The 21,067-nt window shown below is 51.6% G+C and overlaps 1 protein-coding gene across 3 annotated transcripts in view; it reads left to right on the top strand.

Moving 5' to 3' along the window:
* Window positions 1–21,067, top strand: part of CAMKK1 (calcium/calmodulin dependent protein kinase kinase 1) — a 107,977-nt gene that overhangs the window by 57,659 nt on the left and 29,251 nt on the right. For all 3 annotated transcript variants that reach the window (XM_056354093.1, XM_056354102.1, XM_056354083.1), the window contains exons 5-9: window positions 4,576–4,627; window positions 5,128–5,261; window positions 5,859–5,895; window positions 8,259–8,280; window positions 10,158–10,246. In XM_056354093.1, the coding sequence (XP_056210068.1) occupies window positions 4,576–4,627; window positions 5,128–5,261; window positions 5,859–5,895; window positions 8,259–8,280; window positions 10,158–10,246 (334 nt within the window). The remainder of the gene's footprint in view (window positions 1–4,575; window positions 4,628–5,127; window positions 5,262–5,858; window positions 5,896–8,258; window positions 8,281–10,157; window positions 10,247–21,067) is intronic.

Genomic DNA, 21,067 nt, shown 5'->3' with positions numbered 1-21,067 from the left:
ACCAGGAACTGAATCTAGCTCCTGTCAAAACAAAAGGAAAGATTTCTATGGCTTTAATGAGTTTTGGATCTGACCTAGAATTAGGAAAAACTCTCAAGGAAAAAAAGCTGATCACCACATTGAAGAAAAATGTAGATGCCTTGTGTTTACTTTGTGTGGTTTTTTACCTTCCATTAAAGATGAGAGAGAGCTTCCAAGAGCTTTATCCTTCGTTTCTGCGAACAACTGCAGTGCGAGGAGGGCTCGGAAAGGTGCTGACTTGCATCAGCAGATGCAGGGAATGTATTAGACCTAGGAAACTGAACTTTCAGCACCAAGTATGTGACCCACTGCTGCCTCCGAGGAGGAGATCCCGTGAGGGTGAGGAGCTGGCTCCCAGAACAGAGGTCCGTGCCACTGCGCTCGGTCCTGGCTGCCGCTGGCCATGTGTAGCTGTTACAGCAGCGTTTGTGGGGCTCTGCTGAGGAGCCTTTTACAGCTGGAAAGGTTTCAGTGTCTCAGTTTGCAGGAGGTGCCTTTGACAGTGACTAGGGGAAAAAAAGAAGAAAAGCCAAGCTCTGTGAAAAAGCAGCAAATAAAAAGCAAAGGCAAATGTGCCCAGGCAGAGATCTGGTTTGGAGTCAATTGCTGATGGAATTTGATTCTGTGATGCCTCAGGTCATGTCGTCTTCCTATTTTCCATCTCTAAATCAGCTTGCGAAGAAAAGTGGTTATGATGTACATTTGTTGTGCTACTTCTGGACAAAAGCAATAGCGTTGTAGGTTGTCAGTGTGTGTCTTTTTTTTTTTCCCAATTTTTTTTAATCTGGTTTCCTAAGAAACAAGATTTGTGTGCTTATGCTCTCTGCCTGTTTTTACCTACCAACCTGAGCACGGAGGGCTTTTTTCTACCAACTCTGAATGCTGGGGAGAAATTCCTTCCAGATTTATGAAAAGAGGGCTGAGCAAAGTGCTGCTGCTGAGGAGCAAGTGGCCAGCAGCAAGCCTGGAACTTCCTAGCCCCTGGAGACCCCACCTGGTCTTCCAGAACTTCCAGGTGGGAAGGGAAGGCACGGCTCCTGTGTTTCTCATCCCCCAGTTCACATAACGGCTACTGAACTGCCAGCTACGCTCCAGTGTGGCAAGGACCGAGGAACCAGCCTCTGATTTCCTTTAGCAGCCCGTGCTGCTCCACAGTGGGGTTGTGAGGAGCCGGGACAACTGGGATAAGAGCAGGAGCCTCCAGCAGGTGGGCACGGCTGCGCTGGGAAGGCATCCCTGCTGTGGTGTCACAGCGTGGATGGGAACAGCCTGTCGATGTCATTCTGCTGCCGCCAGGACAAAGGGCGGACAAAAGGTGATGAAAGCAGGAGCAGGATTTTAGGGCCGTTGCAGCTAAGCCTGGCTGGCTGAGGGTTTTCTTGCAGTGCGTGGCACTCCTCTCTCCCAGCAGAGCTTCCCCCTGAGCCGCTTCATCTGAGGGGCGTCGGACAGGACAGGTGAGGAAGGGCTGGAAGTGCCCTCCTGTCTGCTTGGCATTCCTGCAGGGTGCCATCACTCACTAGCCAAGGATGTGGGTGGTTAGTAGCATCCTCTGTGCAACATCCCACTCCCCTGGGAGCTGCAGGTAGGGTCTGCCCTTGCAATGCAAGTCTCTGTCGGCAAATAAAATGATATTCCAAGTGCTGTGAAAGCGTCATGAAGGACAGGGGATGAGTTCCATTGGCTCCATCCATTTTTGTCACCCTTCCCTCCCACAACTAATGGCCGTTTTGCTGTTGTCATTACCAACAGCAGGATGCAGGTTCAAGGTCCTGCTGTTGTGGAAGCTGCTGTCCCGGGCATCCCTCCTCTCTGTAAACCTGGCATCTCCTTTCCCTTGGGCAGCTTCCCAGTGGTTTCCAGCTGCAAGGTTGCTAGGAGAGAAGTAAACTTGGATAATAAACATGCCTCAGAGAAAAGGGCACGATTTCAGCTGCCTTTCAAAGGAAAGGGTCAGGACTCATGCCCATGCGTGAATAGTCGGAAGGAAGGTGGGTGCAGGGGCTTGTGTGGGGGAAATCTTCTGTAGGCTCCCTTTTTTCCTGAGGAAGCCAAAGCAAGGCTTACCAGCGCAAAGGGAAAATCCCCTGGCTTGGCTCTGTGCTGGTTCTTTATCAGAAAGGCATTATCTGGCTAATTAGTTCTGCCTGTGAGTACAAATGTCTTTGGCTCTTTCATGCAAGTGAGCCTGGAAGGAGAGGTTTGCTGAAGCATCCCTGTGTTGCTCCCGCATTATGCACAGGTACAACTCCGCCAGGAAGCCTTGTCCTGCCAGCTCGCGCTGGGATTGCCGTCAGCCTTCGCCGCCGTCTGCTCTTGCCTCTGCTCTTGTGATAATTAAGTGGCTGTGGCCCGTTGCGCGCTGAAATTTGCTCTTCATCCTCTGTTTGCGTTTGAAAGCGCGGTGGGACGGGTCCTCTCTCCTGATCCAGCCCTGCTGGTGTAGCAGCAGATACTGGTGCTTTGAAGCCGTTCCAGGCATATCCCGGTGCTCCTGGCACAGCAGGAGGGGTGGTTTACAGCCACCTTGCCTGCCATACGCTAGCTGCCACCCATCGCCCCGTCACCCCTTGTAGCATCCTTCAAGGAGTTCGGGTGCCAGCAGCAGCTCTTGTTCCCTCTGTTTCTGTCCCCCAAGAGCTTTTCTTGTCTCTGCTATTGCTCCATTCCGAACCTTGCTGCTGCCTCCAGCCCCTGCCCAGAGCCAGCACGTTGCATCTCTTTCTTCTTCTAAAGCTCCTTGCCATGAGGCAGGGAGGAGGACTCAAGGTGGGATGGGAGCAAGAGGAGCCTTCTCCTCCCGGGCTGGCGATGGTTGAAAGAGAAATAGGTGTGCTGTGTACCAATTCCTTTGATTATTTTTTTTTTTTCCCCTCTTTAAATTTTCATTATATATATAGAAAAAAAGCAGGCAGTGTAGGAAGTCCTCCAGGCTTGGTCCTGGCCATCCTTGGAGGTGGTTGTGCACATCTTGGATCCTCTTTCAGCAGACCAGGAATCATTTGGCTGGCTGTACTGGACGCAGCACTGTGCTAAGCAAAAGATAAGCACTTCTGCGTCTCTCTCAACATTGTTGTTTCCAACAGTTGGCTGGGGAGCTGTCAGGCAGGATTGAGAACTACAGTGTCTCATCTCAATTACACGGGTGCAAATCCAGAGGATTTCACTGGATCAGTACCAAAAATAACAATCTTGTCAACGAGCCGTGAACCTGGCTGTAGCGGGAGCACTGGCGGGAGGTGGGGATCCTGGGGTGTGTGGTGGCATTGCCTCCAGGAAAAACAGCCCGGGAAGGAGCTTGCTGAAATGTTTTTGGTGACCTGTTCCTGGTGTATGTATTAAAAACAGGTAGCGTGCAGAGAGCCGGCCTCCACGGTATTAATGCAAAATTCCTTGGCATTTGACTGTGTCCTGCAGGAGTCCTTGGTTAATTATATGTCACAGGGGTGACTCCAGCATGAATTACAGATTTGGATGCTTAATGAATAGGAGTAACTACCTATTCTAGGGGAAGGAGCCAGTGACCATCCCATCTCCTGGGAGCATAGACTATTTTTCTAAGCAAATTGTCCCGTGAGCTGGTTTCTTATGAAGTATTTATCTGTTGGGCCACTCAGGGCTGTTTGAGTGACCCTCAAAGGGTTATTAATGCACCGAGCAGATGGAGGCGCAGAGACAGTTTATTAAATTCAGCTTGCCTTTTGTCACTGTGCTAATGCCAATTGCATGGCAGAAAAAATAACCCTGACCCCCTCAGCTGCCTGGGTTCGCAGCGGTCCCAGCGTGCCACCAGGTATGAGAAGGGAGGGAAGCCACCAGTAAAATCCTGCTTCCCTCCCTGCACCTTCGCCGTGCTCCTGCACGGGGCTGGCCTCCCCGTTCCTGATGGTGCAGGGACAGGTGTTCAGCAGCTTGCTCATGGTCTTGGGCATGGTGCTGGGTCACACTGTGGGTGCTCTCTATTGCTCTGGCAGCGTGGAAGAGGTTTATGGGGCAAAAATAGTCTCAGGGAATACAAAAAGCCTCCCTGGGTGGCGCAGAGCTGGTGGAAGGGCTGTGTCCTCACCCTGTTCCAGGTCTGCGGTGTCAGCTGCGAGGGTGTTAGCTGTACGCCTGTGAGATCCCAACTTTTTTGCTTCCTAGAGCCTCTGGCAAAGCAAAACGTAAGGTGGAGCAGCCTTGAAGTGGCTCTGACTCGTGGCATGCCGCAGCAGCAGGTACATGAAGGTCAGCTAGAGGAACCCCCCTCTTCCCTCAAGCTCTTGCCCCAAATGCGGAACTTGGGCTCCTTTTTCTTTGTCTCATTTAAAATAAATCGAACCCATTTATTTTTTTCCTGGGAAAAGAAGGAATGAAACAGATGGTTAGCAGTGCTTTTAGCAAAGCCTGTATCAACGTGTATCTCTGCTGTGGCTACCACTGACCAGGAGACTTCTTCCCTAGGTTGAGGAGCAGCCCTGAGCCAGCCCCTGATGCCCAGCATACTCTCAGGTCACAGCAATGAGCACTTTGGCTCTTGTTCAGTTTTAACACTGCTTTTTCTTCTCCTTTCAGGCTATGAAAGTCCTCTCCAAAAAGAAGCTCTTGAAGCAGTATGGATTTCCACGTGGGTATCTCACGTTTAGAGGTCTGCCCGTTGTCCTCGGTCAGGCAAATATCTCTGTAGAAACGTTGTCTGCAAGGGCTGCAGAACTTGGCCTCATTTGTAAGCTGCCCAAGTAGCTGGGGGCTGGTTAAAATGCAGCGGATAGTGAAAGGGTGGGCACAACCGCAGGGAACTCCAATGAACTTGGTAATTAGGTTCCTGGCTTTGATTTTCTGAGTCTCTTTGAAGTGCTGACCCTTCCGTGTTTACCATCTGTGAAGCCTAATTAAGTGCTGGAAGTTAGGCAAGGTGGACCCCCTCCTCCCAGGGGCTCTTCTACCCCCTCAGGTAGCACCTGGCCCCAGTGGCTGGGCCACTGGGCTGGGAGGAGCTGGTCTGAATGGGGCTTGGAAATCTCAGTTCACCAGCACCTGGTACGCAGGAGTGAGCAGCCATTGCCCCCTCTGCAGATACCTCCAGCTGTTCGGGAAGATCTCATTACCTTGTTACCGTGCTTGCAGGTCGTCCTCCTCCCAGAGGGTCGAAAGCATCCTCCGGAGAGCAGCCAAAGCCCATGGCACCGCTGGACAGGGTCTATCAGGAAATAGCCATCTTAAAGAAACTGGACCATGTCAACATTGTTAAGCTGATAGAGGTGAGCCGCTTCGTCCACCCCGAGCTAGACTGAAACAAGTTGGATTTGTATTGCAGCAAGAGGCTCTTTCTTCAGCCACCCCTATTTCAGCCAAAATTGTTTTAAAGTAGTTAAGAAATGTAGAAATTTAGGCTGGTGAATCCAAGCAAGATCGTACTGATTACATGTGACAAAGTGACATGCTTACCCTAGGCTTTGGGCTGGTGCCCAGGAGAAGGCGGCTAGCTGTGCCGATGGAAACAGCAACAAGCTTTGAGCAGTGAAACATGCGTAGACAAACCTGGGAAGGTGCACTAGTGCAAGACTTCAGTGCCGTTCTCATTGTTGCCTGAGGTCAGATTAGGACATGCAGTACCTTTATTAGTAAGCTGTTTCTCCAAACACAGGCAGAAGCCCAGATTTTCCTGGAGACAGGAAAATCCGTGCCCTTCAAAGCCTCTCTCTCTGGGAACCTTGAAGTATTAGCCTAAGTCATCCTCAATGCTTTGCTGCTCAGCACAGTGTACAGGGAGCAGTAAAATATTACTTGATTTAAAATCTCTTTGTTTTCCTGCTGTTTTTTCTCCTTTCCCCTTTTCTCTCTGTTATCCATTACAGGTCCTTGACGATCCTGCAGAGGACAACTTGTACATGGGTATGTGACTCGTATACATGAACAGAACCATCTGGGCTTAGACCTAGCGATGCAAGTAACACGTACCGGGGCTCGGGGTCGATGCCTGGAGGAAACGTGTCCCAGCTTCAGCAGACTTGGTTTTTTTCTGAAAAGTGAAACGCCTGTAGAGGCAGCTGGGATGGAAGGGCCCCTTGCAGTAGGGTAAGGCAACTGGGGGTCTTAGTACAGCTGTGCACATCTTGCCATGGGGACACTAAAAAGACACGATGGCGGCTCTGCCCTCCCCTGTGTGTGTGTCTGTGCTGGGGCCAGGAGAGAAGGGAAGGGTGAGGGATGGGTTCTCCTCTTCCTGGTGCGAGGTTGGTTTCTCCAGACTTATGTAGGCTGTGGATAGTGGTAGAGACTCTGGGAAGCAGCATCGTCTCAGGGTGTCCCCTCTGATGCCTATGGAGACACGGAGCAGCCTGCCGAGCCTCGGGAGCTCCTAAGGGAGCAGCGCTGCTGCCTTTGGCCTCTGAACCCAGACCCTGCCGCGGGGGGCTCGGGTGAGGGATTCCCACCCATTCAGTCTTCCTCTGCCCCCAGCCCTGGAGGTGCCAGCCACAGGCTGACCCCTAGTCAGGCAAAACCTGGAGGGACAGGCCAGGGAGGCACTGAGGTGCCCTCTGAGGTGGCCCAGAGGAGTGGGATGTGTGACCCTGTTACATCTGTTTCCCAGTCAGATAGGCTCCAAGGCTGCTTCTCATGAAATAATTATGGGATGCTTTTGAAGCTGCCTGTGCAAGGGGCCTCTGCTTAGCAAACAAAGCTATTTGCCTTTGAAAGGCCACTTTTTCCCTTTCTGCTGAAGCTGCAGGGGCATTCTGGCAGCATCGTAAAGCGGCAGCCCAGGCAGGGGCAGGTGTGGTGCCGAGGGTGGCTGGGGCTGATGTTTAAAGGCCTGAACCCCTGGGGATGGAGAGGAGGGGGAGAGGTGAGGGAGGAAGCTTTTTTGTTGAATGAAAATAAATGCATGAGGAAGTCAAAGCTGCAGGAAAGAAAAAGAAAAAAAACCCCAACCCAACAAAACCAAACCCAAGTTCTTGCTGTGGAACAAGATAAGGGTCCAGAAATGGCAGCGACAGCAGCAGGGCAAGTGGCACGTCTCCTGGTCCCACTGGGACCTTGGGGAGGGTGCACTGGGCAGCAAGCAGTGGCTGCATCCCGGTTGTCCATGCCCCATCACCTCTTTGCTGTGCCTGGGATCTCGTGAGCGGGTCTGGCAGAGTGACGCAGGCAAACCAAGCTTCTGCCTCTGCAGTTCCCTCGGCAGCAAGGGGATGCTGTAGGTGCTCAGGACTGAGCCTGTGGGTTTCCTCCTCCTGCTGCTGACCCAGCTGATGATGAACTGCACCTTTCTCCTTTGAAAAATGCCCCCGCTACAAAGCAAAACCAAAGAAAGTGGCGTTTGCTCTTTGCTAATCACTGCTGGGGTGAAGGACTGCTGTGAGCTCTGCTGCACACTCACGGGGAAGGAAGCAGGGGGTGGAAGGTGCCGATGGAAACCAAACGACCTGCAATGGCGCAGGGTGGTTGAGTAACGAAACACTGCCACAAACTGCAGCTTCTTCCGCCTGGAGAGCAAGGAGCGGCAGTGCAGGCTGGCTTGGCGCGTTGGTACCTTCAGCTGGTCTAGCAGCACAGCTGTAAGCAGGGCTGCTGGTGCTCTGGGGAGGGCGATTTGCTTGCATTTCTTGGGGGGTGCAAGAAGTCCCTTAGCAGTTCATGAGGAAAGAGCTCTCCCGCTAGACAGAGGCAGATCCTTCTCCTGTTTGCAGACCAGGTCAGACAGGACCAGAAAAACACATTGCCACTAACCCCCTAATCAGACACAAAACCTCCTGTACTTTACAAACCTCAACTCACACCAAGAAATCTGCTCCAATTGCTCCTGCCCGGGAGCGTTTACCTCTGACAGCCGTGTAGCTACGTTGCTGATTGACACAGCAGAAATGGAGCAGTGTGTTTTTACAGCATCTCGCTCGCTATCAGCCATTTAGCAGAAATATCCTGCCAAACACCCTCCCTGAAGGTACTGAATAAGATGGGTCTCAAAGCAGCAAGGGCTGAACACCGGGAGCAGCAGAAATATGGTTGATAAATAAGCACCCGCTGCCTCTCTGCGTGGAGCTGGCGGGAGGTAGGGATATTTGTCTTGGAAGAAATGAATATTTTCATTTTGCATCCTCTAGTGTCCTTGTCATGGGTGAGGGAAGAGAAGCGAGTGGAGATAAATTGATTTTGCAGGTGTGGGAATATATGTGGGTTTGTAGGTGCTACAAAATTGATAAGCCCGGTCCCCTTTTCTGATTCATTTATGGTGTGATTTCCTTTTCTTGCAGTGTTTGACCTCCTGAGGAAAGGGTAAGTAGCCCTCCTGGGATCCCTTGTGTTGAAAATTTGTGTGTTCATCATCGGCTTCCTAGGTGAAATGGAGGATTGATGTGTACAGTGGGGCAAGCGCGGAGGCAGCAGCATCCAGCGCTGGTACAGCCCAGAATGATGTGGTGAATAGTGATGGGCCGGGAGGGCACATCTGGGTGCCAGGCTGTGATCCAGAAAACAAACTTGGTGCCAATTCCCCATCACATGCCTGGAAGAAAAGGTTTTGGTAGCATTACCCTGCTGGGGTGACAGCTCTGGCAGAAGGGGTGCGGGGTTGCATCAGTGTTCGCTTGCCACCCGCTGCCTTGTTTTGCCCCTAGCGCTAACATATCGTGGGAGGCTGGTTTGTTGGCACATTTTTCTGTAGCAGGAGAAGTGATGAGGTGGTGGGAGAATCCTCAGTGCTTTTTGCTACACCTGTGCTGATTCTGCACCTCTGCGGAGTCACAGCGCGGCCAGGAGACCTGTGCCCAGGATGGGGGAGATTCCCAAAGGGCTTATTTATCTCTCTGGCCGCACCAGCAAGCCTCTTGCAGGCTGCCAGCTCCAACAGGTTGGTGAGAGGCTCCCCAGTCTCCCTGGTGACCAGGCTGATGACTATCCTGTAGGAGAGGGGGAGGGAAAAATAAAACCCACCCTCTTGTCATCAGCTGTGGCCAGGGAACATGCAGCGCAGCCTGCCTGCCTCTAGCAGGAGGCAATTAGACTCCATTAGTGGCTCTGTCAGTCCTGCCGGCTGGTTTCAGCCGCAGAGAGATGTGCCTGAAGAGGGAGGCAGAAAAAATGCAAACGGGAGCTGAAGGTCATCAATCAAGTGGGCAGCAAGGGAGAAGTGTTGCAGGAAGGCTTTGCTGCTGGGTGCTGAGGCCACGGAGCCTGGCTTTGGCAAAGGGCTGTTCCCCGCCAGGGTTTGGCTTGCAAGGACAGTGCCTTGGGAACGATCATTGAAATCCAGCTCAAGTCAGTGGGCGTATGTCCAAATGCAAGGTCAAGCTGCTGAGCACAAGCAGGATTAACCCCCAGCGCAGTGAAGTCCTTGGCTCCTGCCATTCATCCGCTGGGGAACAGGAGGTGCTGAGTGGCTCCTGCATCCTCTTTGCCCTCAGCTTTCAGCAGGCACAGGCAGAAGAGGAGCTTTTAGAGGAGACTGCATCTCTCAGCAATGCCGGCATACAAAAGAAAGGAGAGGACAAGCCGACCAGATAACCTTGGCTGTTCACAGCTGAATGGCTGAGTGCCAGTGGTGGCTGAACCCTGAACAGTTAAAGAGGTTTTTGAGCAGTTTAGCACAATGCACTGGAAATATGCCCACTCAACCTTTAAGCCACTGGTTCATCTCTAGATTCTGCATTGGTTTAGACAAGCTGCACGCTGATGTTGCTTCAGGACTGAGCCCCAGCAGGCATGATGTCCAGTGCACAGCAATGGGCACTCTGTCCCTGCTGCTGCTGGGCACCTGCTGGTGATGCTGGTGTTCGCAGCCATGAGCAGCTTTAGCAAGAAACTGAAGGCCAAACCCAGTTTGGTTCTTTCTCTGTATTTTTTCCCATTAGGGCTCTCAGCGTTTGCCTGATTTTGTGCAGACAGAAGCAGTTAATCATGGTGATGAGGGGTGGCTCACGCTGGCTCAGGGACTGCGCAAAGCCACCTGTCAGTGCTAGCCAAGCTCACTGACCTCAGCGTCACCACGTCCAGAAAGGATGGCTGTGCCTCCCTCCTGTGTCACAGCACCCAGGACCTCTCGGGAGCCTGGCCCTCACGCTGGGGATGTGGTGATGGAGAACATGAAACTCCTCCAGCAAGGAGCGTTGCTGCCATTCTGCAAGGTGCTGAGTCCCTCTCCTTCTTCCTTACAGCCCTGTCATGGAGGTACCGAGTGACCAGCCCTTCAGTGAGGAGCAGGCTCGGCTGTACTTCCGAGACATCGTCTTGGGCATCGAGTACTGTGAGTACCCCCAGCACTGGCATGCGTTGGCCTCCTGCTTAGCTGGGGAGAAGCCTCTCGGCTCTGGTGGGCTGTCAGCTGAGCCAGCAGGTCCCCCCTCATGGCACGGGGTGGGCTTTGCAGGTGGCGGGGGCCCCACTGGGCTTAGCTGTAACCAGGCAGTGTCACAGATGCTGGGAGCAGGTGTTCCTCAGAAAGGATGTTAGGAAAACAGCAGCTTCCCTTTTCTCTTCCACTTGCTTCTTGCCGAGGAGCGTCCCTGAAGGCAATAGCAGAGCCAGCAAGTGGGTGTTTGCAGTGACACGAGCGGTCGGCTCCAACTGGGACAAATCCCTGTCTCTAGCTTAGCAGGGCCAGCGCCAGCTGTGGGGAGAGCTGGGGAGCAGCACAGGGAGGGTGCCCATCCTCCGCACCCTCTGCGCTGTCACGGGTGACTCCTCGTGGCTCAGGGCTCCAGTGTGTTCCCAGGCTCTGGCCGGAGACTGCAGCAGTGGGGTTCCTCTTCTTCGTAGCCCATTTGATCATTGTCGCCTTATTCTGGTAAGTCTTCTGCCACAACTGAGGCCAGATGCTTTGCTGAGCACCTGCCCTGACGAGCACAAGGAAGCCCTGACGGGTCTGTAAATGATGGCAGGGAATTTTCTGGCCCCTCTGGAGTTGACGTGGTCCTGCTGGCATGACGGGTAGAAGGAAGAGGAGGGGTCCCTGAACCGAAGCCACAGGGTAGAGCGGTCTGTGTGCTGGTATGTTGTGAGCGTGAGCCCTGTGGAGCATCGAGGACTGGGTGCCGTTTGCCCTGGTGGACCCTTAGCAGAGCTGGTGTGTCCATGTAAGCTTCTGCTCTCCGCAGCGAGGGATGTCTGGCCGTCAGGTGGTGCATTTTGCTCGCTGCTGATCTGCAGTCCTTGTGCTGCTGGCTTTGTGGCTGGGATTCTCTTCTGACCCGTGCCAGCAGGTTGTCCTCCTGGTAGAGGAGAATCAAATTCTGCTGTCCTCCTGGTAGACAGCCTTCCCTAGAGTTTCGCCATCTCATCGTTGACTGCTGTCTCTGCACACTGATGCACTAAAGAATCGACCATGGCTGGGCAGCTGAATGTGAGGACGAAGAGTCAATAGAGCTCTTGCAGAGGGAACTCCTGCCTCACAGATCTGTTATCTCTATTTTCCAGAGAAGACAACAAACGTGTAGATAAGGTGATCCTGTTAGTACATTGTATTTTGATTACCAAACAGCTTTTGATTAGGTTCATTAACAGTAGCTCATAAGTCCCTTCGGTTGGGTGGCCTTTTGTGGATTAATAGCTAGACAATCAGGAAAGTAGGAATCCAGCTTTCGCAATGGAGCAAAGTCACAGGTGTGGTTAAACAGGAATCCATAATGCGGCCTGGATTGTTCAATATATTCCTAAATGATGTGAAAAAGGTAGAGTACAATAAGGGTGATGACATCTAGTTATTCAGGATAGTCATTGAGATGGGTGATGACATCTAGTTATTCAGGATAGTCGTTGTCAGAACCAACTGCGAAGGCTGGCAGGAAGATGCTGTGATCGCAAGTGATGGCATGGTAAAATGGGAGATAAAAATCCACGTTGCTGACTGCAGGGTAATGCATGAGGGGGACAAACACTAAAAATCTGTACATCGTGATGGGCTCTCAATCAGCTGTTCTCACTCGAGCTTGGTTCTTAATAGTTCTCTTGAAAATGCCAGCCCACTGGTGATGTTCAACAAAACTAACAAGATTTGGGGAATTAGGGGGAATGAAACAGACAAGAAAACAGAAATCCAGTTATTTGGATCTGTAAGAGCTCCTAGGTACAGGCAAGGAGTACCTTGAATGTTTTGTGTGACTCGGCTCAGCCTGTCTTAGAAAGAGCCCTCTAGAGCTGGAAAAGGCCCGAGAAGGATGGTCAGGCTGGTCCTGGAACATCTTCTGTACAGAGATGGAACATCTTTTGTGCAGAGAGAAGACCAAAGCTCTTAAGATTTGAAAATTATCATGGGAAGGGGTGATATGACAGAGGCTTATAAAATCTCAGTGTCGGAGAAGTGATGAACAGGGAAGGAATCTGCTCTGTCTCTAGAAACACAAGAACTAAGGGGTTGCAAATAAAAATAATCAGGGAGCCAGTTTAAACCAGAAAGAATTACCCTTTCATGTAGCGTGTGAAATTCAGTGTTAAGGGAGCTAGGAGGTGCCGGAACCAAACAGGCTCCAAGCGAGGAGACGGATCTGTAGAAGAAAAGTCCATCAAGGACAACAAAATATGAGGACACGGGCAGAGTTTGCCATTGAGCTCCCCGAAGCAGGGAGCGTGGCTGCCAGGGGTGTCCCATCTTTCTGCTTGATGCTTTTCCCCAAGCTATTGCCCCTGGCAGGAGATGGGGTGCCGGGGCAGGTAGGTCTCTGGTTTGGCTTCTCTTCCATCCTTGCCTGTCCTTCAGCAGCTTGTCTGCATTGTCCTTGTGGTTGTGGCTGTGCTGAGCTGTCAGCAGAGGCAGCTGCGCTACGCCGGGTTCTCGGGACGGATCTAGGTTATCTGGGCATCTTGGGCTTGGCAACCTTCTATAAACCTGGCTGGCTTTGGCAGTGCCAACGCACGGGTTTGGTGGCAGATCCGAAGTCAGGGCGGCCAGGAGAGGGAGGGACGAGGATCGTCATCCCCAGTCAATGAGCAGTGCAAAGTGTGAAACGTCAGACGTGCAAGATGGAGCTGTGTCACCCTCCCTGCTCGCTCCAAGGTGAGATGTTTCCAGCTGTTTCAACCTTAGGAAATAAATACCTGCAGCTTTCACAAACTCGAGGGAATTGTTTCAAATGTGCTTACAAAAAGCCAAGGTGTAGGCACATCAAACTCAAAAGTAACGTTTCGTGCTGCTGTCATGCCACATCTGCCTTAATTTTGCCCCTCTCTGGTGGCTCCTGCAAGCTCAGCAGCTCCTTGGAGCCAGAGCAAGCCCCTCGCTTCTATAAGGCTTTTGTTGAAGACTCATCTGGATTCAGCAGAGAACAAGTCTCTGAGCACACTGCTGAAGCAGAGGGAGGTGGTTTGCAGCACCCTGGTCCATCTCTGCATTGAATGCAGCATCACCTCATTTTTTGGCTAAAACCCGTCGCTGGGAATAAAATCTTTGCAAGTCTGTGACAGTCCAGAAGCTTCCAGGTAGTGCCCAAATCAGTCGGGTCACCCCCGGAAGTTGGTGGGAAATCCATACGTGAAGGGGAAGCTCGAGACTGTTTTTCAGTAGTTTGAAGGGCGAAGACTGCAGGTTTTTGTTTTCTCATTAGCATTCATATTACAGCAGAATTTGTATGCCTCAGCTGGGAGGAGATCCCAGCTCTGCTGCGCTGGATGCTGCTGGCATAACAGTTCCTGCTCGGAGAAAACTTTGACTTTAGAAGATAGTAAAACATTAAAAAAAAAAATAGTAGTAAAATTTGGGTAGTCCTAGGCAGAGGGAGTGAAATTGGGCAATAAACTATAGGATGCCCAAGTATGCCCAGCAAGAGGAACAATAGGATGCTTTATTTTGGGGTATTGAGTAACCACTTATTTTATTAGCAAATGAAAGTTAAAAATGGTCTTCTCGGAACTGCTGGGTAAATGCATGGCAATTATTATGTAATTAAAAGGAAAAGCGCACTGTTTGTGCATGCTGAAGGAAAAGTGTTGCCAGGCAATCTAGAGATTGCAAGGTAATTTTAATGTAAGCGTACATAATTGTTATGCAATTTGGGAGTCTCAATAACCATGCAGATGGTTGCAGCTCTCAGTCAGCACGGCAGCAAATGCAGCATTGCTGGGTAGGTTTTATTAAATTAGAAGTTGCAAACAATTCCTGTCAGAGCCTGTAAGGCATTAATCCAGGCCAGCGTGCTGTCCTTGGTGCAAAGGGTCTGCAGTGACCAGGAAGGGCTGCAGGAGCCCAGCAGGTGGGACACGTGGGCTGGCCTCCTCAATTACCGGTGGGACACGCGGGCTGGCCTCGGTTACCAGTAGTGGCCTGTGGTCCATGGCCGCTGTGTGTCTGTCTGTAGGGACTGGACTTGACTGGTTATCCATGATGCGTGCCTGGGATGGGGACCTCCTGCAGGAGGGCTGGCTCTGGGGAGAAGCATTTGGAGGAAGGCAGGGCTCGGTGCGAGGAGAGCAGAAGGATCCTGTGCTGGGTGGGAAGCCTGCTTAGGCAGGGGGGGATGCCCTGGGGGCAGCTGAGAGCTCCCCATCCAGGCAGTGGCATGGTCAGCTGCTTCTGGCTGGGCTTCTGGGTTTCATACATTTAATACTGGGAAGTACGCACAGTCCCAACCTCATTCACTGAACGGTGAAGAAACGGAGGCAGGTTCAAGGTGTGAGAGCCGGGGAGGTCTGCGCATGGTAGAGCATCCCTTCCTCTGGCCCCCGACCTGCTGGGAAAATATTTTGAGCTTAAGCGTGGTGGTATCACGGGTTCACATGTTCTGGGTTTGTGTGCCTGTCTCAGACCGGGGCTCTATTGTGCTGACTGTGTCAGGAGTTATTTACACACATGCAAACTTTAATTCCCGTCCTCATGAAATGGGCCCTATGAAGGAAAGTGTTCTTGCTCCCGCTGGCAAGATTTCCCCAGTACTGAGGGCATTGCACGTGTGCACCAGGGAGCCAGGCTGTTGTCTCTGTGCTCGAAGTACCGCTGGAGTGGTAATTTCAGAACGTGCTTAAGTACTTTGGATGGAAAAGTTCTGCTGGATTATTTGTGTCATTAACTAAAGCATGTGCTTAAGCGTCTCTGAACTGGGGATATGTGCAATTACCTCCCTTTCCACTTGTAACTTCCCTCTCATAGTGCTTATGCGGGGTTATTTAAGGTTCAGTCTTCCTTCTAGTAAGGCAAATGTTGCTTTCTCAGTGATGCTCAGCAGAAGTAGATGTGGTGGATAGCGAGGAGTCACCGAAGGACTTAGCTGCCGCAGGAGGAGTCAATCCTGGAAGCTGGGAGGTGACTGTGGTGATGCCCCAGGGTCAGCCCAGGGTGCCTGGCAGTGGGACCCATGAGCAGTGCCAGCCAGATGGGTGCCCAGCCGCTCACCCTGCACCCTGGGAGCAGTGGCCCAGACATTTCCTCAGCCAAAGGTTGTGTCTTTGTAGTTAACAGCCTGTGATACTGTTACATTCGTTTGTTCGTTTGCTTTTTGAAGTTGTGTGTAAATCCTCAATGTCTGCTACCCCTGCTCTTCCTAACTCTCTTCCCAACTCTCTCTCTCTTCCCTACTCCTGTTATGCTGTGGGAAGCAGCTCCCATTGGGGGTTCAGGTTGATCCTGCAGGTCTCGGGTGATGCCAGCAGTGACTTGGGAACAATCCTGCCCACTCTGCACCACCCCTGGTTTACAGACCTCTGTCACACCTTCGCAGGCAGCTTTCCGAGGCTGCAGAGTGCTTGTCTGTGCCAAGTGTCCTTTCACCCCTTCGACCATCTGTTAGAAAAAGTCCTGGAGCCCCCCAAGCCTTGTTAATTAGGGGCACAACTGTGTTTCAGAGTTGTTTTGTACAGTAAATGTGGCTGAAACGGCTGCAGGCATTAGCATATCCCTCCCTGCGACAAAGCCTACGAAGGACAAAGGTGGATGAAGGACTTTGCTGGGCAAAGGCAGATATTCTGCTGGTTTACTCCAGATATCCTGGATGGGGTGATACCCAAATACAGGTTTGACTTCTTAAAGGCAGTAAAATTTCCGTCTGGATTGACTCAGTGGTAACTCACGTTTAATAACTGCATGGTAAATGGGTTCGAGTGATGGTGAATTTGGTGTCATCCCAGTTTGTTTTGGCAGATGAACAGTGGAAACCAGTACCTCAAACTCCTCTCCAGTGGCAGGAGATGGACATGGGAGCCACAGGAGAGGTGGTGAAGGAGAAGTGCACTGCATCAAAAGACAGGAGGGATATGCCAGGCAGGTATCCCAGTCTGGTTTTAGGACTGGGACATTTAGTAAGAGCCTAAGAGTAAGAGTGAGCAGATGGGAGGTGTGTGTAAGCAGGTAGCCTGGCTGTGATGCTACCCGGGGCAGACGGCACGGAACGCGCACACAGGCTTGACCCAGGGGAAAACCCTGCTGACTTGCACAGTCCAGACGAAGCACAGCAGCTGCCCCTTCTGCTGTTGAGCTGCAAGCTCGGTATTTTATCTGGCTCAGGAGAAGCTGAAACAGTTGCTATCAGTGTGGCTGAAAGGAAGAAAAAACATGGTTTCCTGAGTTCTTTGTAGAAAATGCCTAATTTCCCCTCCTGTGACTGTGCCTAATGACACTAAGGGTGGCAGTTCTGGCCCCTCTGCAGAGCATGCTTGTCTCAGCTGAGCTATTGGGTTGAGGGGAGGGTCGTGACAAGTGGCTAAAGCTGTTGGGATGTCACCTTTCCAGCAGCAGGTCTCTGCAGGGCACCTGTAGGGATGCCTGCGATGCTCCAGAGCCCTGCGCGCTCAGCCTGGAGCAGTAACAAAGTACCTGATGTGCAGATCAAGGCTGGCTTTTCTGAGATAAGACTCAATCTACTTGATCATCAATATGTGAGTGTAGTTTCCATTATCTTAAAAGGAAAATCAAGCAAATATATCAACGTCTGAGTCAACACAGGCTTGTCTCTTCTGAAGGATATCTACTGCAATGTAAGCTGGGGTAGGTGCGGTGAAGCATCAGTGGTGTAGATGGGTTTGATGTGGTTTGGCTCTGCTCAGAGGTGAGTTCCTTGGACCTCATGTTGGTGTGGGCCAGCAGAGCTGGAACTCTACTGTTCCTAGCAAACTACTTGATCCACCTGTGCCTCCATTCCCATGTGGGAAACAGGGACCTGCTCCTTCTCTGCTCCTGCCTCTTGCCTGCACAAGTTCCGAGCTCCTCGAAATGGAGCGTGTTGATGTGACACTGCAGCCACCACTGCTGAGTGCTGGGTGTTATAAGTGACACCACCAGGAGAAGAGGGACTGGCTTGCCTGGCTTGTGTTTTATCACATTCAGACAAGCTCTCTTCAGATGCTTAGAAAACCAAACAAAAAACCTTTCATGTAGCTACAAGTGTTGCTGATACTGATCGATGAGGACTTTTGTCTAAGAGAGAGTTAATGAGCTGGTGGAGCAGATCAGAGAGATGTGTTAGAGCCTCTGAAGGAAGATCAGGCACTTTGACTTTTGTTGTTTGAAGCAGTTCCACCAGTGCTTGTGCTCGGGGTTAGAAGCAGCCCATGGCACAGACTGTGCAGGTGGTTTGGGCAGCGCTTGCTGCACGTCCCTGCTCCTCACCTTCCCGGCACGTCCCTTGGCCGTTGACGTGTGTGTCACTGGCAGCAAGCTCTGCGTGTCCTCTGTGACCAGTGATACACGGTGTGCTCGTGTGGGTTGGAGCACAGCGGTAGAAGGGCAGCCTTTGGCCTCACCTTCCTCTTCTCCGTTGCTTCCTACCAGCAGCATCCCACCCCTACTGCTTCTGCCAGGAGCAGGCAGTCAGCTGGGCGCTGGAGATGGAGCCCGAACGGGAGCTGAACCCTTCCGAAGGGCTGTGTATCGGGATCCCCCTTTGTAAAACCCTCGCTTAAGCAACGTACTCGAGTAGCAGAGGTTTGGTGGATGCAGCAAGAGAGCTGCAAAGTAGCGAAACAGAGCTGAGAAGATCAGAGCTGGGATCCTTGCCCCTGCTGCTACACCAAACCCTGCAAGGAGCTGAGCATGGGAGGAAAGGTGTTCCCCTTGCACTGCCCACTACATCCCTGTCCTCCGGCTCTCAGCGGAGCGTTGTGGGCAAGGACAGAGGTTTAAACATCCAGTTTGAGCTCTGGATGGTGGTGCAGCAGTTTCCTTGGGAGGGTGTTAAATCATTTCTTCGCTAGAGGGGGGATGTGAGAGTAATACTAAGCAGACTCTGCAGTAGCATCGTCTGGATTGCTTTTGCCCTTGAATGGGAATGGGATTCTGGTTTTAATCAAGGATAATTCAACATTGGCCTCAGTAAATAGCAGGATGTGTCAGCGCGTTGAGAAATTTTATATGTATAATTTTTAAATGAGCTTTTAGCAAGTTGGTACTAACCTGCTGGAGCTCAAAGGTTTCCAGAAGGGAATGCAGTGAAAAGCACCTTTTTTTAAAGGACCAAGCACTTCTGTGTCTGCTCCTTCTTGGTCTTCACTGGCTGTTCAACTAGTCAGACAGTTCCCAGGCGTTTGCTTCTGAATGAAAAGGAAAATTTGTTTAGCCTCTGAGTAGCCTGCGGCATCTAGAAATGAGGAGCATTTGTGAGATGAGTTGCACGTTCTGAAAAAAGCTGCCTTGTCCCACTGAAGGCACCCAAGGGATTGATGAGAAAGAAATGATGTGCTCAGTGGGGCTTTGCTGAGGAGCAGTAATGGAGCAGGGAGACAGGGTGGCAGGAGCCCTGCAGAGAGCACAGGCAGGGCTGGATGCAGCAGAGATCCTCCCCGAAACCTGCTCCTTTCTCCAGCCCCATCTACTGTACCACAGCTACTGGGGGGTCACCCCTGCCTGGACACTGCTCCAAGATATGAATGCTGCAGGATTTTTAAGGCACAGCACAGTTTAAAGCCGTGATGCTCCGGGACCCTGTACCTCCCAGAGGGGCTGGGGTGCACTCCGGGCAACGTGCATGCGAACAGCAGCGATGATGCTTGGGGTGCTGACTTTCTGCAAGAGCTTCATTTTGTCATTGAAGTCATTTGGCTCTATTGCAAGCTCAGTTCTGCAGGGATGCTGACCCCCATTCAGAGGCACGTAAGCCTGTGCTTTCTTTTCATACCATTCCCACATCACCTGATGGCTTTTCATGGAGACGATGGTCAGTGGGTTGCCAAAGCAGGGTCCTAAATGGCCGTGTTTAGTGACCTGGAAGTACAAACCAGCTGCTCGTTCCCTGGACAGTCAGCACCCAGAGTGTTGGCAGGCACCGAGTACCACCAGAGGCTTGGAGGCACCAAGTGCCACCAGGCAGCTGTGACAGTCTCTTGGCGTGAAAGACATGCTGTCTTATTGTCTAGGGCCAAGGATGAGAAACCATGTTTGTGCTGCGGATGGCGGGGAGAAGTGGGTGCAGGCTGCCTGAAACCGCCGATAGGATGCGGGTCATCCATGTGTGCCACCGGAGAGGTGTTCAGGGTCCATCCTGGGACAAGGTCTGCCCTAAAGACCAGCGGCACAGTCACAGGCAGCTTTTCAGGAAGCTGCGGGTGCTTTTTTCTGCCCCTGTTGTGAAGGTGGAAAGCAGGAGGACAGGCAGCCCCAGCACGGCTCACCCCACATCCCTATTGCTCGGAGAAACTTGGGATGACCCTGGTTTGGACATAAATACTCCAACTATTGTATCTGTGCTGCTAATACCAACTGAATTAAAATACATTGTGATGAAGAAACAGAACAAAACCCTGAAAAGCCAGATTTTCGAGGAGACCTTTTATTTTGGGTAGCTGTTCCATCTGGGCTCAAATTTGAACAGCCCAGTACAAGTTCATCCCAGCTGCTCTAGGCAGGGGGTGCAACATTACCTGCTAGAGGCTCTGTCTGAAACTGGGAAGGAGATAGTCCTTTCCCAGTTGTTGCTCACACCCTGAGCACTCTGAATCCTCCAATGAGGTTGTAACTCTGGACCACGTAGCATCAGCCTTCAGCAGGCTTTTCATAGGTGCCTGCTCTCCATGCCCAAAGTCAGGGCACAGCCCAGAGTTTTAGGAATGATTTCCCTTGTTTCTGAGCACCTCGGGGCTCTAGGGCTCCACTTAGTCCAACTTCACGTGTGCCTGCTCAAGCTTTCTAACACAAGCGGTGATGAAAACGTAATAAATGGGCCCTCAGCTGTCCTGCCTGCTTGGTTCACAGGGTGGCTGTGAGGTTTAGCAAACAAGTATTTTGTTAGCAAAGCTAATGTGCTTTGGGATCTTCGCCTAGATGCTCCAGAAATCCATGGGATTGATGCAAATATGCCTGAAATAGTTACCTTTCCACTGCAGTGACAGATGGGTCCCCTAAAACCGAATTTAACAGAGCGCTGCAGAATCAGACTTTCTTCTAAGGGCTCTGTAATAATTTACGTTGCCTTATTTTCACTATGAAGAGGTATCGATCCCTTCTTTGAATCCGGTCTGTCAGCACAGAAAGTGCAGAGGATCTTGGAGCCCAGGGGAATTGTTCCAGCAAGCTTTGAGAGCACAAACCTCTTCTCTGAGAGCACAGTCCTTTCCAGGGAAAAGCTACGCATGGCACTATTTTGTCAGGTTGCTGAAGCGGCTTCAGCGAAGTGCTCTGCTTTGGCCAGCTCAGCATCAATGTTAACAGGTACATTCCCATGGGAACGGGTGATTTTTAGCTGTTGATGTCACCCTTGCGTGTGGTGGTGGGGAGCTGGGAAGGGAGCACCGATGGGATGGTCCTTCCTAAGGCTGCGTGCATCCAGCAGCCGCGTCCCCGTGGCTGGGTGGTGTGGGTGGTGTGGGTCTGAGGGCAGGCTCGGCAGGGCTGATGTCTGCCTGCTTTGTGACTCTTTCTGGCATGGCACAAGTGAAAAACCCAACGCCTTGCCATGGCCGGTCTCTTTGAGGATGCAGAGTAGCTGGAAGTTCCCTCGAAGGCGCAGACTCAACTTAGGGGTCCCAGCTGCCCCATTAAGGGGAGGTCATGTTAACCCATTAAGGGTTGGTTTAAAATTCCCAAATGCTCATGGAGCAAGTTTAGGTGCAGCGATACAGATAGTGATTTCGCTTATGTTTTTTAAAGCACATTTGAGGGTTTGCTTCAGGTGTTACAAGTGTTTTTCCTTCTCTTCTGTGCCTGCCGCAGCCCTGC

This window comes from Falco biarmicus, chromosome 1, assembly GCF_023638135.1.
Source record: "Falco biarmicus isolate bFalBia1 chromosome 1, bFalBia1.pri, whole genome shotgun sequence".
Taxonomy (NCBI): domain Eukaryota; kingdom Metazoa; phylum Chordata; class Aves; order Falconiformes; family Falconidae; genus Falco; species Falco biarmicus.
Note: the sequence above shows the minus strand (reverse complement) of the source record. Positions and strands in the feature narration are given on the sequence as shown.